The 17,500-nt window shown below is 34.5% G+C and overlaps 2 protein-coding genes across 6 annotated transcripts in view; both read right to left on the bottom strand.

Moving 5' to 3' along the window:
- LOC135216414 (muscle calcium channel subunit alpha-1-like) overlaps nucleotides 1–17,500 on the bottom strand; it is an 821,008-nt gene that overhangs the window by 699,479 nt on the left and 104,029 nt on the right. The gene's annotated exons all lie outside the window — the stretch shown is intronic.
- The window catches only part of LOC135216712 (uncharacterized), a 22,707-nt gene that overhangs the window by 4,030 nt on the left and 1,177 nt on the right, over nucleotides 1–17,500 (bottom strand). The window contains exons 2-3 of the mRNA XM_064252170.1: nucleotides 9,237–9,361; nucleotides 2,999–3,275 (exon numbers count right to left, since the gene is read on the bottom strand). Coding sequence (XP_064108240.1) covers nucleotides 2,999–3,275; nucleotides 9,237–9,337 — 378 coding nt within the window. The 5' untranslated portion in view covers nucleotides 9,338–9,361. The remainder of the gene's footprint in view (nucleotides 1–2,998; nucleotides 3,276–9,236; nucleotides 9,362–17,500) is intronic.

Below are 17,500 nucleotides of genomic sequence, written 5' to 3'. Positions count from 1 at the left end.
ATTAATTAATATCAAAATATTATTATTGCATACAAGCACACAAAAAATACGAATTAAAAGTACGTAACACGAACCACTCCTGCAGAAACGGGGCAGCAAGGAATGATACTCCAGGGGGGCTAACATAATTTCGCAGTCAAGAATAATATTACTACGTATTTTGCCAGCGCGCACGCACGCACTTCCCGTCCTCGAACCTACTCAGGAAATATTCAGAATTTTCATTGGGTGGCTTTGCAGTAAGATGGTGCACCTACACCTGCATACACATGACGCAGTGTAGCATGCACATTTTTTAAAAATATACTAAAAATATATAATATATATAATATATAATAATTATTATATATATATATATATATATATATATATATATGTGTGTGTCGTAGTGAACAGATTGACGCAGTATCGCATTTTTTTATTTTTTTAATATAAGTATTAAAAAAGTTTTAAATTAAATATTATATATAAATAAAACTACGCATGAACACACACTGACGAAGTGTGTTATACACATTTTTTTAAAATAAATAATTACATAAAAATATATATCTATATATAATAAAAAGCTACACGTGAACAGACATTGACTAACTGTATCATATACATTCTTTAAAATAAATATATATAGGAATAGCTTGAGACGCGAGGTTAATTCCTACGAGAAAATATTTTTTTTCCCTTTTTTTTAAATTTTTTTAAAAAATAGGAAAATATACGAGAAACGATATGACTTAAAAAGTACAAATTATCATCACTTTTAAGACGGAGGTCTGAGACGATTATTGAGTGCTATGTGGGTGACTATACCATTGTAAGACTTGCTAGATAACCCGTATCTTGGGAACAGATTCGTTTCCAATTCTAATCAGTAATAAATATATTATTATTATTATTATCATTATTATTATATATGTACGTGTAAATATATATCACCAATATATGAATACAAACGAGAACTTTCGAGAACTTGCTCAATTCTCCTTATAAATCAACTTAGCGACTATTATTTTTTTTTTTTGGGGGGGGGGTGTGGGCTGTGGGAGAACACCCTCTTTTTAAACATAAATTCTGTTGAATAAAATGGCAGAATTCAGCGAATTAATCTTATATATATTATCTTTTCTCTTTTTCTCATTACTCGCTAAGCCAGAAAAGCGAGTAATAAGAAAAATAGAAAAGATAATATATAAGATTAATTCGCTGAATTCTGTCATTTTATTCAACAGTATTATATTATTATTATTATTATTATTATTATTATTATTATTATTATTATTATTCAGAAGATGAACCCTATTCATATGGAACAAGCATCTAGGGGCCACTGACTTGAAATTCAAGCTACCAAAGAATATTATTAAGATATTCATTAGAAAGAAGTAAGATAAGGGAATGAGAAATACAGAAAAGAAAGAGATCACTTATTAAAAACATAGAAAATATATTTAAATAATTGTTACTCTAAACCATCACGTGTTTGTTCGTTGTATATTCATACCCGTAGCTGTTACTAAAGCTCACTAAGGATCGAAATATAAATCGGGAATAAGTTAAGTATATATCAGTTTAACCAGACCACTGAGCTGATTAACAGCTCTCCTAGAGCTGGCCCGAAAGGTTAGTGATATTCATATATGGCTAGGAACCAATTGGTTACCTAGCAACGGCACCTACAGATTACCGTGGTATCCGAGCCACAATACATCGAGAAATGAATTCTCTAATCACAAGAAATAAAATCTTCTGATTCCACGTTGGTCGAGGGGGGAATCGAAGTCGCGACTACCGACTCGGTAGACAAGTGCGTCAACCACACGTTCCAACGAGGAAAGTAATGCCGTCCCTGTAAACGTATGAAATGCAAACCTTTTTAGAAACGTTTTCACTTCGTAGCTTTACGACAACGTTTTGCAAAGTTATTCTCTCCAACAGCTGCTCAAATGGACGACAGCAGCTGAACTGTCCCGTGTCCATTCCTTTCGGGAATTTCAAGGAGCCTCCGTCGGGAATCGCTGGGAATCATTGATATCTAAATGTGGTATTCCAAGGATGAAAAGGCGAGGTACTTTTCGTTCTTTGCGGACGAGATATATATGAAGTTCACGGAGGTGAAAGTGTATCAGAATGCGCTAGAAATTTATTTATTAAGATTGTTTTATATTTTAGTGGTGGTAATTACCACTGGTGTTATGTCTGTGTATGTATATGATGTATGTATGTATGTATGTATGTATGTATGTATGTATGTATATATATATATATTCTATATATATATATATATATATATATATATATATATGTATATATATATATATATATACATATATATATATATATATAATATATATATATATATATATATAAAAATATAGATATAGATATGTATATATATATAATGTATATGTAAATATATATATATATATATATATATAAATATATATATATATATAATATATATATATATATATATAAATATTTCCATAAATAAAAAGGTACATATGTATATATATTTAACTATATACTATACATATTTATATACTTACATATATATGTGTATATATATACACATATATATATACACATGTATGTATATGCATATATATAAGAAAGCTTCAAGTTAACTAGCACGTGTGAATTCATAAAGTATACGTTAACATAAATTAGGAGACAAAAGAAACACGTGACAGCACACACTAGCGACAATGAATAAAGCTGCACTTAATACAATAAAGCAATAAATTTCGTAGATAAAAAGTTATCCACGAGCGAAGCAAAAACTTCATAGAGACAAACTCTCTCTCTCTCTCTCTCTCTCTCTCTCTTTCAATGCATTATCTAATGATTTGATTATAATTTTGCTCTGAGAGAGAGAGTAGGCTACAATGGGACATCCAACGATGTTTTGGTCTGTTACACAGAGAGAGAGAGAATTAAGCAAAGAAGAGAGAGAGAGAGAGAGAGAGAGAGCCAAACGTGGCTAGCTGCCCATCCTTACCCTTCCGGAGTCCCAGAGCTTAATGGCATAATCGTAAGAGCCGTTCGGGCACTTGATGACGTACCCGTCGAATTCTTTGCCCTGTTTGATGGGGCCCAGGGGGGGAGGGTGAGGGTGGTGTTCTTGCTTTTGTGTGTCGTCTTCTTCTTCTCCTTCTTCTTCTTCATCCTGTCCGCTGCCTTCGTCGTCGTCGGTTTTGGAGTGCTTGCTTGCGAGGTTCCAACGGTTGATGAAGATGCAAGACTCCATAGCGATGATTTCCTTTCTATAGTTCGTTCTACAGGATATATAGATACAGATATATATAGATATAGATTATATGAGGTTTGGGATAGATACCAAAGTGTTATAGGTATATATAGTAAGTTGGACGCAGATTTCCTTTCTATATTTCGTTCTACAGGATATATAGATACAGATATATATAGATATAGATTATATGAGGTTTGGGATAGATACCAAAGTGTTATAGGTATATATAGTAAGTTGGACGCAGATTTCCTTTCTATATTTCGTTCTATAAGATAAATAGATACAGATTTATATAGATATAGATTATAGGAGGTTTGGGATAGATACCACAGGTTACAGGTTTTAAGCTATGGAGATACAACGGTGCGCCAAAAGTGTTAAATATAGTATATATAGTAAGTGGACCGCAGATTTCCTTTCTATATTTCGTTCTAAAATGATAATAGGACAGATATATATAGCTATAGATTATATGAGGTTTGGGATAGGTACCACAGGTTACAGAAGGTTTAGGTTATGGAGATACAACGGTGCAAAGGTTATATGGTAATAATAGTTAAGTTGGACGAGATTTCCTTTCTATATTTTGTTCTAAAAGATAAATAGGTACAGCTTATATAGAAAGATAGATTATATGAGGTTTGGTAGGTACCACGGTTACAGAGGTAGGTAGGAGATTACAACGGATGCAAAGTGTTTTAGGTATAATAGTGAGTTCACCGCCAGATTTCCTTTCTATATTTCGTTCTATAAGTTAAATAGATACAGATTTATATAGATATAGATTATAGGAGGTTTGTGATAGATACTACAGGTTACAGGATATTTTAGGGTATGGAGATACAACGATACAAAGTGTTATAGGCATATACAGTGAGTTGGACGCAGATTTCCTTTCTATAGTTCGTTCTACAGGATATATAGATATAGATATAGATTATAGGAGGTTTGGGATAGATACAGGTTACAGGAGGTTTAAGGTATGAAAAGTGTTATAGGGATATAGTAAGTTGGACGCATTTTAAAAATTGGAAGAACTATTTATCCTAATATGTCCATTTCAGTATGTGTTTACAGCTAAAAAAAATTTGTATATATATATATATATATATATATATATATATATATATATATATATATATATATATATATATACTATGTAATAATACCACAATGCCTCATCAACTTCTCGGATTCTTCACACTTCTTGAATACGCTCGTCACAGCAAAGCCTTCGATCCAAGTGCAAGAAATATGAAGTCATTCTGACGACCGACAGCAGGATTCGAACTGCATCCAGAGTATCAGAAGGAGGAGGTCACGTTGCCGACACGGTCAGGGTCGGGCAATGTGACCTCGTTCTGACACTCTGGATGCAGGTTTGAATCCTGCTGTCAGCCGTCAGAATACTTCATATTTCTTGCACTTGGATCTAAGGCTTTGTTGTTGATGACGAGCGTATTCAAGAAGTGAGAAGAATTCGAGAAGTTAAGAGGGTATTGTGGCTATTACAATATATATATATATATATATATTATATATATATATATATATAATATATATATATATATATATATATATTTATATATATATATATACGTATATATATGTGTGTGTGTGTAAGTGTAATATACTTCTACCACTGCCTTAAATCTTATGACTATAAGAGAATAACAAGAACCCATTACAATGAAAACCTTTGAATGTGTAATTACTCTATTTTGTCTGACCCTTTCCAAAAATCCGCCCACCCCCACCCCGCAACCCTTGCCCTTCCAGTACACCATACATAAGCACAAAAAAAAGAAAAAGCCAAAAGGTCCTTATAACATTTCTTCTTACAACATTTAACCACAAAGGATCGTGGAGAGGTAGGCCAATCCTTCTTCCGGGTGAATGAGGCGCGTAAAGTAGATCACTCTCTTAGAGTAGTCCTGAAAGTGACTTTGTGAAAAAGTAGAGGATACTTAAGGCGAACAATGCGAAGGCCATGAAGGACCCATCCCCCCATTGTCATTTCTCTCTCTCTCTCTCTCTCTCTCTCTCTCTACTTTGTCAGCAGAGACACCATTCTCTCTCTCTCTTTCTCTCGTTCCCTAAGCCAAGACAATTGCACCTTTAAAAGCTTGAATGCGGTTTCTCCTGCGTTGTTTTAACAAAAGCTTAAGCTTTTAGGCGCTGCGATTTGTTCTCCCTCGTCTTCAAAGAGAGAGAGAGAGAGAGAGAAGAGAGAGAGAGAGAGAGAGAGAGAGAGAGCTAGCTCCGCTGCTGACCTCTCCTGGAATGCTTTTTCCGGAAATGTAAAGTCCTGAGGAAGCTTTTGCCCTGCCTCCTCAACCACCCCCTACCCCTTTTTTGGTTAAGTAAGGGTAAGGGGAGGGGAGTGGAATTGGTTGATGGTCTGTGATTTCAGCAACGGAGATGTTACTTCTGATATTCTACGTAACAATGAACACTGAAAAAAGCCCACAGCATTTCTATGTCCTTATTTTTTACCAACGATATGAATAACAGTTAAGCAACCCGCCCCCCTTTTATTTAGGGGGTGGTGGGTAGGGGAGGGGGGGCGGGAATTAGTTGGTGGTCTGTGATTTAAGCAAAGAAGATGTTACTTCTGATATTCTACGTAACGATGAACACTTAAAAAATCCCACAGCAATTTCGTCTTCATTTTTTACCGACGATCTGAACAACACTTTAATTGGCATATCCGAGCGAGTAAACGAAATTTACATTGATTTAGGCGTCTCATAGAAAATTTTGGGGAGACTTTGTAATACGAAGCTTCATCGAACTTCCTCATAGCATAAGCATGCATGACTGTCAAGTTGAAATATCAGAATGCTAGCAGCGTTATCTTGAATTAATCAGATACGCAGATTTCCACGATAAAGATGGATCCATTCAATTTAGAACTCGACCATAAAAACCTCAAATTTTCAACAGCTACACTGCATTAGAATTACTTTTATATATTTATTGATATATTTACATATCTATATATTTAACCATCAAACAATTCTCTACCATAAAAAACTCAACATTTAACAGTTAAAGAGTATCGTGTCGTCTCTCTACAGCTGCTCTGCATTAGACTTACTTTCATATATATTTTATTCATATATTTACATATCTATTTATTTAAACATCAAACAACTGGTTCCATCTTTGAATAGTCGAGTCTTTTTCTGTCCCTCTGGTTACTCAGTGTTCTTGAGGCGTTATGTTGGTCTTAATTTTTATTATTCGGTTCTAATATCTCTATTTTATCATTAATGATTTTTTTTTACAGTATTGTGCATTGACTTTAATCGTTGTTACGTTTGTGTTTTAGCCCTGATGATGACAAGGCCGCGTTCCGAAACGTCGGCTAGAAATAGTTGAAATATACAACTCCTCCTTTTCGTCCTCCTCCTATTTGCATTATATTTATTCATAATCATTCCGCAAGATTAAGTGAAAATAAAACCTCTACGCAACACAGGGAGACAAGAGAGGAGCCATAAATTGAAACCACTGGAAAACTGAGGGAGGAAATATGCACGTAAAGTTCGGTAAAAGTTTCCCCAAATCGTAAGTCACTTGATTCTTAACTTGGGCGAAAGGAAATTTACTGCAGAAGCCGAACTTGGGATCGTGATCTATTTTTCTTTTTTGTAATATATATATTATATAGATATATATATATATATATATATATATATATATATATTATTATATTATTTATATATGATTTCATTTTTTCATAGTTACCTCTCCAAATGTATTCAGGACTTGATAAATATATCGTAGGATTCTTCAAAGTTACCTCTCCAAATTTATATTGAAGGATTCTTCAAAGTTACCACTCCAAACGTATTCAGGACCTTTTACATATATTGGACGATTCTTCATCGTTGCCTCTCTAAATGTATTCAGAAACTAATAAATGTATTGTAAGATTCTTCAAAGTTACCTCTAACTAAATGTATTGGACTTTTCCCATATATTGTAGGATTCTTCAAAGTTACCTTTCTAAATGCATTCAGGACCTTTTTCCAGATACTGAAGGATTCCTTAAAATTACCTCTCCAAATGTATTCAGGACTCTTTAAGGATATTGTAGGATCTGTGCGTATTCTATCATTAATTTCAAGTGATTTCAGCTCCCACTAAGTAACATTATTTCACGGATGGCTTTCTCCTTTCAAAACCAATATTCCTTTATAATCAATTGACTAAGTTTAGGTATAAACTTATTATCCAAAATTTCTACATATAATGAAGACTTCCTTATGGCCATTAGAACACTTAGCACTGTGACTGTGACTGGTAGACTATATGTATCCTATATATACCCTAAATTCCTTGTACAACTTACACCTTTTGCTTTTGAAAGCAATCACATCGTATGAGTCCTGACTTTATAACTAATCATTCTCAATATGTTAGTATATCATATTTTTTACCTTCTAACTGATAGTTTATTTTACAGTTCTAATGTCACTAGGCATTCTGCAACTTTACCAGTTCTCTTTTATTCATAATGGCCACTTTTCCTTTCCTGTTATCTATTTGAACGAAACTTTCTAAAATACATAACTAACTTTAGGACGTTGTATTAGTAACTGTCTATATAAGTTAATTAATAATTATTATTATATATATATATATAGATATATTATATATAATATATATTATATATATACACACACATATATATATATATATATATATATATATATATATATGTGTGTGTGTGTGTGTGTGTGTGTGTGTGTGTGAGTTGTTCTGAACCTTTTTATTACCACGCCCCCTCTAAGAATTGCTCCTTATCTTTAACCCCCGCCCCCCGCCACCGAACCCCGGGCCATCTATGAGTAAAATTCTCTCCCAGATTTAAAGGAAAGTAATAATAAAAAAAAAAAACAAGACAAAAAGAAAGGGCGTTTTTACCCCATTGCCAACGAATTAGTGAGATATACTTAACACTACTTCTTGGCAACTCTTGTATAATAACGAATATAATTAGAGAATCTTTAATTTTTCAAATTCCCCCTTCAAACATTTACATAACTCTCCGAGTAATGATTTTCAGACTGACGATACAAAGTTCTGAGCTTCAGTGAAATTGTAAAGTATTACAGCGAGAGATCTAACTCATCATTATATGTCACGAGTAATTCGCTGCGTTCATATCTCATAGCAGGGAGCTACTGTCGGATTTAACTGTCAGAATCTAGAATCTACGATACTTACTCACACGCAATAACAATTGTTCATCTGATAAGATAACTGGGGAGAGAGAGAGAGAGAGAGAGAGAGAGAGAGAGAGAGAGAGAGACTAGTTAAAGTTCTTTATAAAATTACGAATATTTTCATTCCTTTTTTTTTGTTTAAGGCTAGGAAAAAGTTGAGAGAGAGAGAGAGAGAGAGAGAGAGAGAGAGAGAGAGAGAGAGAGAGAGAGAGAGAGAGAGAGAGAGAGAGAGACTAGTTAAAGTTCTTTAAGAAATAGCTAACAATTTTCATTCCCTTTTTTAGGGTTAGGAAAAAACGTGGAGGAGAGAGAGAGAGAGAGATCGAGAGGAGAGAGGACGAGAGGAGATTTTTTTTTTGAGAGAGGAGGAGAGAGAACGAGAGAGAGAAGAGAATATAAAGTTAAAGGTTATTTGAAATAGCTAATTTTTCATTCCTTTTTTAAGGGTTAGGAAAAAGTTGAGAGAGAGAGAGAAGAGAGAGAAGAGAAGAAGAGAGGAGAGAGAGAGAGAGAGAGAGAGAGAGAGAGAAACTAGTCAAAGTCCTTTTAAAAATTACGAATATTATCATTAATAATTTTTTTTTCTTAAGATTACGAAAAACGTGTATATATATTATACATATTTTATTTATAGATATAGAATATATAATATATATATATATATATATATATACATTATATATTATATATATATATACAGAGAGAGGAGAGAGAGAGGACGAGAGAGAGAGAGAGATATGGGCACTCACCTCTTCGCAGAAGGATCGCTACTGCTGTACTCGAAGACGTGCAGCTTAGGATCGTCGGGGGAGTCCTCCTCACTGACCAGTTCTCCCTTGTAACGAGGCATCTCTCTCTCCTAATATGGTAGTACCTGGATATGCAGGCACCTTTACTAAGGACAGTGGCAGTGGGATAGAATGCCTGGGAAGTGTTATTGGATGATGTACGTTCGTGTGTGTGTTTGTTTGTGTAGACGTTTCAGATGGAAAGTACGGCATGAGAGAGATTAGGGCAACTTAAAAGAGAGAGAGCGAGAGAGATTGATTAGGGCAGCTAAAAAGAAAGAGTGAGATTGATTAGGGTAACTAAAGAGAGAGAGAGAGAGAGAGAGAGAGAGAGAGAGAGAGAGAGAGATTAGGGCACCTAAAACGAGAAAGAGATTGATTATTGATCAGGACAACTAAAGAGAGAGAGAGAGAGAGACTGATTGATTTGGCAACTAAAACGTGAGAGAGTGAGGTTGGTTGATATGGCACCTAAATACAGAGAGAGAGAGAGAGAGAGAGAGAGAGAGAGAGAGAGAGAGAGAGAGAGAGAGAGAGAGAGAGAGAGAGTATGAAGAGCAGTGTGGTTATAAAACAGGGAAAAAACTAGACATATACATGAACCTAGATAGGGCCTATGAATCAACAGAGAGGGGAAGCTAATTAAAAGTTTTTCATGATAAAAGCAAGGTACGTTAGATCAAGTAGACAGGAGAGTGACTGGTTTGGTGTTCAAAGTGGGTCTTAAAAGCAAGGTTGTGAAATCAACAGAGATTGAATTCTACTCAAACATTTTTCTCGATAAACGCAAACTGTGTTATATTAAGTAGACAGGAGAGTGATTGGGTTGGTGTCAAAAGTGGGTCTTAATCAAAGATGTGAAACAGGAGAGTGACTGGTTTGGTGTTAAAAGTGAGTCTTAATCAAAGATGTAAAATGTCTCCATGCAATTTTGGAATAGAGTAATGTGAAAGTTTAGACAAAAGATGTTTGAAGCAGTTGTTTTGCTGTGTAATGTTGTGGCATGAGAATGGGGTATGTAATGAATAATACTTTGGCGATGCTACACTGAAAATGATAACTATAGAAAATGGAAGTTTTACGCACATGCAGTTCATCCACGACTCAGCTTTTTAAGGTAAAAAATGCAGGTAAAAAATGCGGCAGTGATTCCTGCCTTATATTCCCTGGAACCATATCCCTGTAGAGGTATGAATTATATATATATATATATATATATATATATATATATATATATATATATAAAATTTACATAGATACGTATATATATATATATATTATATATATATATATATATATATATATATATATATATATATATACGGGCGTGTATACATAAATAGGCACCATTAACGATGATTAAGGATACGAAAGAAACCCTGAGATAATAATAAGGGTACCTGGCCTCATCCTGATAAATCCTTTTTACCCGAACCGAAGTGTGACAAGGATCATTTTTCTCATCTCGAACGGAAGAGGAAGAAGATGCAAGAAATTCCTGAACAGTGGATGAGGGAGGAGGGAAGGAGGGAGGGAGGGAGAGAAGAGGTGACGGCATACTACTAGCCACGAAGAAGATTAATCAGGCAGCGCCGTGAAATGATTAACGACACCGCCAGCGTCCAGAATTTTTCCAGGAGTCGCTTCCAGATTCACATCATAAACATCGCAATCACAATTTCCATCCCCGGTGCGATAAAAGAGGCTGTGTTATTATACTTTATTATTATTCCTCTCATAACTAAGTATTTATCTTAGGCTTCAATATTATTCACCATCCATGGTTGGTTTAGTCTGTTGGTATATCAAACAGCACATAAATAAGACTGGATCGTGGATGAAACTCTGATCACAAAACTTCCACAACATCAGCTGGTTCACATACATAGAGATATGGCTTGTCAACAGAATTTCGAGTCCTCTCTCTCTCTCTCTCTCTCTCTCTCTCTCTCTCTCTCTCTAGTTGCTATAATCAATCAATCAAACGCGCCCCCCCCTCTCTCTCTCTAATTGCCATAACCAGTCGATTAATCAATTAACCTCTTTTCTCTCTTTAGTTACCATAATCAGCCAATCAACCACCCCCTCTCTCTCTCTCTCTCTCTCTCTCTCTCTCTCTCTCTCTCAATCACTTTTAATGCCATAACTAATTAATCAGTCTCTCTCTCACTCTCTCTCTCTCACTTTTAATGCCATAACTAATTAATCAGTCTCTCTCTCACTTTTAATGCCATAACTAATTAATCAGTCTCTCTCTCTCTCTCTCTCTCTCTCTCTCTCTCTCTCTCTCTCTCTCTTTTAATGCCATAACTAATTAATCAGTCTCTCTCTCTCTCTCTCACTTTTAATTAATGCCATAATCAATCAATCAACCTCTCTCTCTCTCTCGATTTTAATGCCATACACAATTAATCGACGTCTCTCTCTCTCTCATTTTTAACTTATGCCATAATCAATTAATCAACTCTCTCTCACTTTTAATTAATGCCATTATCAATCAATCAACCTCTCTCTCTCTCTCTCTCTCTCTCTCTCTCTCTCTCTCTCTCTCTCTCTCTCTCTCGTAGAGGACGCTCTGAATAACTTACGAGACTGCCAAGTATCGGAAACACCACCAGTCAGTCCTTGCCCACCGAAAACGAGCGACCAAGGCAGAATGGAAGACTGAATAAATGTCGTCATTCACCTTTTTTAAGCCAATAATAGAATTAAATCTATTTCCCTCTGTGTATTAAGGCCTATTGCGTTCGTTAACGAACTAACAAACCACATAGCTCTAAAACAACTTATCTATCAAAAGAGCTCGCAGACCACGTTACCTACCAAAGCCTAAGCCTATCTTGAGAATGATTTCAAGTTCAGCATTTGCTGTATTCTTATACATACACATATACATGCATACATACATACAATCAGGACATGCGGATCAAACGGTCATCAAACCCGTTTTTCTTGACCGCAGTTGCCATGGCAACAGAACGGGGTCTCGTAATCAAATTCTGGAGAAAGCGAAAGATATTCTAAGCCTTCTCGGATATTAATAAAATCCTGGTCATACGTTTAAACTTGACGTAGGATATCGTGTCCTACCTGGTCTCTATACCTCCTTACCCTCACATAGGACGCTGTGCTTTTGAGTCTATCTGCATTATTTTAATTCTCCGCGTAGTATTTAAGGTTCCTTGTGGCGTCCCTTCGGCCCCCAGTTGCAGCCCCTTTCATTCCTTTTACTTTACCTCCATTCATATTCTCTCTCTTCCATCTGACTTTCCATCCTCCCCTAACAATTGTTCATGACATAATGGTTTTACTACCTTATGAATACTCAAACGCTGGCTTTTGCATATGCACGTATGTGTATTCATATGTATGTGTGTGTGTTTATGTGTATGTGTTAGCAGACACGTGTTTCGCTCTCTGTCTCATACATAGAGTGAAGATGCCATAATGTAAATTCATATGTATGGCTTTCGTATGCATGTTTGTGTGTGTATGTGTAAGCACACATGTGTTTCTCTCTCTGTCTCACATAGAATGCAGATTCCATAATGGAAATTCATATGTATGGCTATCGTATGTATGTTTATGTGTATATGTGTAAACATACATGTGTTTCTCTCTCTGTGTATCGTATTTAGAATATTATTATTAATCTAGTCATTAAGATAAAAAAAATTTGAGGAATGAAGTTCAGGACCTTGAGTTTTATCAAAGCACTAAAATTATCTGCCATGAAATAAAAAAAGAAAAAAAAGAGACTCGGTTATATAAACTAATCTACTTTCGCGATAGCCATCTCCCCAAAACGAAGATACCGATTTGATGAAGCTGTACAACGAATACTACTTTTATCACTGCTACTATTCACCGAATTTCAGTCCTAGTTACGTAAAGCTAGAAAGCGTTTGAGCCTCTGTAGTAGCATTGATAACAGTAGTGATAGTATAGCAGCAATGACTAGGTAATGTTACTGCATATAATGATTTTGTTATTCTGACGGCTTACGAACTATTTCTGATATAATGGCTTTGTATTCTGATAGTTTAAGAACTATTTTTGATGTATTTTTTTGTGTTCTGATAGTTAACTATTTGATATAATGAATTTGTAGGTTAACAGCTCATGAACTATTTCTGATATAATGATTTTGTATTCTGATAGTTCACGAACTATTTCTGATATAATGATTTTGTATTCTGATAGTTCACGAACTATTTCTGATATAATGGCTTTGTATTCGGATAGTTTAAGAACTATTTCTGATACAATGACTATATGCTGACAGTTCATGAATTCTGATATAATGATACTGTATTCTGATAGTTTAGGAACTATTTCTGATATTATGATATTGTATTCTGGCAGTTTAGGAACTATTTCTGATATAATGATATTGTATTCTGACAGTTTAGGAACTATTTCTGATATAATGATTTTGTATTCTGATGGCATAACAACTATTCCTGAAATAATTAATTTGTATTCTGATAGTTGAAGAACTATTTCTAATATAATGATTTTGTATGCTGACAGTTCATGAACTATTTTCTATATAATGACATCGTATTCTGATAGTTTAAGAACTACTATTTCTGATAAAACGACTTTGCATTCTGATAATTCAAACCCTATTTTAACCTTTCGTGATTTTAATTTCATTTAATTATACGGTGCATTTTCTACGTACACTGCTCTATAAGGCTTTCCAGTCCATTCTCTCTCTACTGAGCATCGCAGTTTCCAAATGTCTCACCTAAGTGTTCATTGCCTTGAAAATCAAAGCTATTTATATAAATCTACACACACACACACACACACACACACATATATATATATTATATATATATATATATATATATATATTATATATATATATATATATATATATATATATATATATACGATATATATATATATATATATATATATATATATATATATATATGTATAAATATATATAATATCCATGATTTTTAAGAACCGCACTACAGAATCAACACATCTGCCACAATTCCTCACTAAACCTTTCCCAGACCTTGTAAATATACTAAGGGTCTATAATTATAATAAACGTAATAATGTCTACCCTATTACTGTACGGAACACCGGCACGCAAGTAATAAATTTAAATAGATAAATAAAAAAATAATTCAACTCTCCAGAATGATTATACCGTCCGGTTACCTGTACTTGTCCTGATTAGTAACCCTAACTAAAAGGTACCGACTGAGATTAATTATCAGAAATATGTGACCTTGGCATTATCGTAAATCAGCCGGCTTAGTAGATGACAGCTCAGCTGAAAAGGCCAAGCGCTGGGACTTATCAGGTCATCCAGCGTTGAAAGGAAAGTAAGATGGAAGAGAGAGAATATAAACGGAGGTACAGTAGAACAAAGAACAGCACCAGAAGTTGGAATGTCAGTTAAACTGCTAAATTTAAGATCGTAGGCTCCTACAGCCATGTTTTTCAAGAAAAAAAAAGGTGGGGTCTGTGGAATCCTAAAGCTCACGTCTTTCATGCGCTTTCACCTACACGAATCTCCACTCATCTCTCAGGCTTTTGTGTTGCAGTATTTTTATTTTTGTTTATTGTATAACTAATCTCCTCTTTCTGTATTTCCCATTACCTTCTGTGTTCTTTGGAAGATTGAATTTCAAGTCTATGTCCCCTTTGGCGGGAGGGCTAGCTCCGTTTGGATAGGGTTCATCTCCTGAATAATAACAATAATCATTATAATAGTCATAAAGGAAAACGGTGACACACTGATACTTAAAGGCGAACAATGAACGCAGAGATGCAACGTCATTAGTTTACCTCGTTTTCAGAAGGTGCTCTTCTGGAAATCAATTAGCACTGTTGATGCTGAAGTGCGCCGCGGTGAAATATGGCCTCTGTCAGCAGCGCGAATGTAGAGGAAAAATAAAAGTGAATGTGTTCAGCCTCTCTCTCTCTCTCTCTCTCTCTCTCTCTCTCTCTTCTCTCTCCGTGTATATAAAAGTTTGTGTGTGCGTGTTCATTGGTCTTCATTTGTTTATTGTTATGAATTTCAATTATCATTATTTTATTTTATTTTCTTCTGCCACTTTTTCTTCACATAAAAGTAGCTGCACGTTACAATTAATAATAATAATAATAATATAATAATAATAATAATAATAATAGTGGAGAACAAATATATGTCTTAAAAGCAAATCCCAACAGAAAAGCTTTCCAAACGGAATCTGCTCTATTCCCCTTTTCAAAACGGGAATCAGTTCGATTTCCCTTTGCAAAACGGGAATTGAACAGATTCTTCTTTTTCAAAAACTGGAATACTGTTCGATTTCATTATTGCAAAACGGGAATCTGTTCGTAGCCCCCTTTTCTAAGCGGGAAAGACTGCCTGCGATTCCATTTCTCAAAACAGGAATTGAACGGATTCCCGTAAGCCCTCTGTTGTGATTTATTTTCAAAAACATATAATATGCAATTACATATCTGTGGATTTGTCTCCACGTTTCAAGTATTTTAATAATAATAATAATAATAATAATAATAATAATACCCCACACTATAAATACCACCCAGTCGAATTGGAGGACTGTGATAGACCAAAATAAATAATAAAATAATAATAATAATAATAATAATAATAATAATAATAATAATAATAATAATACTGTTAAAAAGGATGGCAGAATTAAGCGAGTTGATTTTATATATTGTTTTTTTCTATTTTCCTTACCAATTCGCTTCTCAGGCTCAGCGATGTTTCTGAGTAAACTGGCCAATATTCATATTGGGAATTTTCAAAAAATTGTAAATGCTGAAGGAATCTTTTATTTATTTAGAACAGGATATCAGGTTCCAGGTCAAAGCAGGGGTCGTCGTCAGTGACGGTATTATTCCGTAAGCGTAGTCCAGTTCGGGCCAGGGTCGTCTTTGGTTTAAGGGCTGGTTGTTGGTGCTGGTATAGCTGGTATTACGTGACGTTTCGACCTTCTCGTAGGTCATTCTTCAGACGAGTCGGTTGAAGAGATTGTAGCAAGAAAGTTTGCGGAACGGTATTTATAGCGGCATGGACCTAGAGTTGCATTCTCCTTGGTCGGGCCGGTCTTGGACGAAGCCGTGGATCTCGCCTCGAAGGTCTCGGGGATTCTCTCGTGCGAGCGCCACGGTAGTGTGCTGGGGATGAACGTCAGGAATTCCGTCTGTAGCAGGAATCGTATTATCCTGTGGGGGGTCCCTTTCCTGATTAATCTGGCATCTTTTAACAGTATTTGCCTAAAAGAGGGTCTTCTACCAAAATACACAATAATAATAATAATAATAATAATAATAATAATAATAATAATAATAATAATAATAATAATAATAATAATAATGACAGCATATATTTATCCTGTCAACTTAAATAAAAAGCGATTTTAATCTTCACTAAAATAAATTGGGCGCTAATTCTTTCCAACCGGATTGATCCACGGCATTATATAACAATTAAACTATATAATTCACGATCGCGCACACTTCACATAATGAAATTAACAAAGCTATTCTTGGAGAGAGACACTACTCTTGTTCCCGGATGTGATTATACGTAGGATACATCATTATGATAATAATAACAATAATATATACGTACATATATATGTATGTATGTATACTTAGATATAAATAAACATATATATGTTATTTAATACACGCAATAAAATATATCTACATATTTATATTATACATACATGTATGGATGCTTAAATACTGTAAATATATATGTATCTATACATATGTATATATACGTATACATATATAATTATGTACACATATATACTATGTATATATGTATTATATATTAAATATTATATATTGTACATATATATTGTAGCGACAACAGATACCCTAACTTTTCGATTTCTTCAAGCTTTTCCGATACTCTTGTCACAGCAAATCCTCAGGTCCAAATGCAAGAATGTGAAGTGATTCTGAGACTCGACCTCGTTCTGATACTCTGGATGCGGGTTCGAACCTCGCTACCATCCATCAGGATTACTTCGTGTTTCTTGCAATTGGATCTAGGGCTTAGTATGACAAGCGTATGCAAAAAGCGTAAAAAATTCGAGGAGTTAAGAGGCCTTTGTGATTATTACAATTACATACAATGACCAGTAGATGTTATACATTATATATATATATAGTTATATATATATTATATATATATATATATTAAATATATAATACTATAATAT

This window comes from Macrobrachium nipponense, chromosome 6 (assembly GCF_015104395.2).
Source record: "Macrobrachium nipponense isolate FS-2020 chromosome 6, ASM1510439v2, whole genome shotgun sequence".
NCBI classification, from domain to species: Eukaryota; Metazoa; Arthropoda; class Malacostraca; order Decapoda; family Palaemonidae; genus Macrobrachium; species Macrobrachium nipponense.
This window is presented reverse-complemented; position numbering and strand designations above follow the sequence as displayed.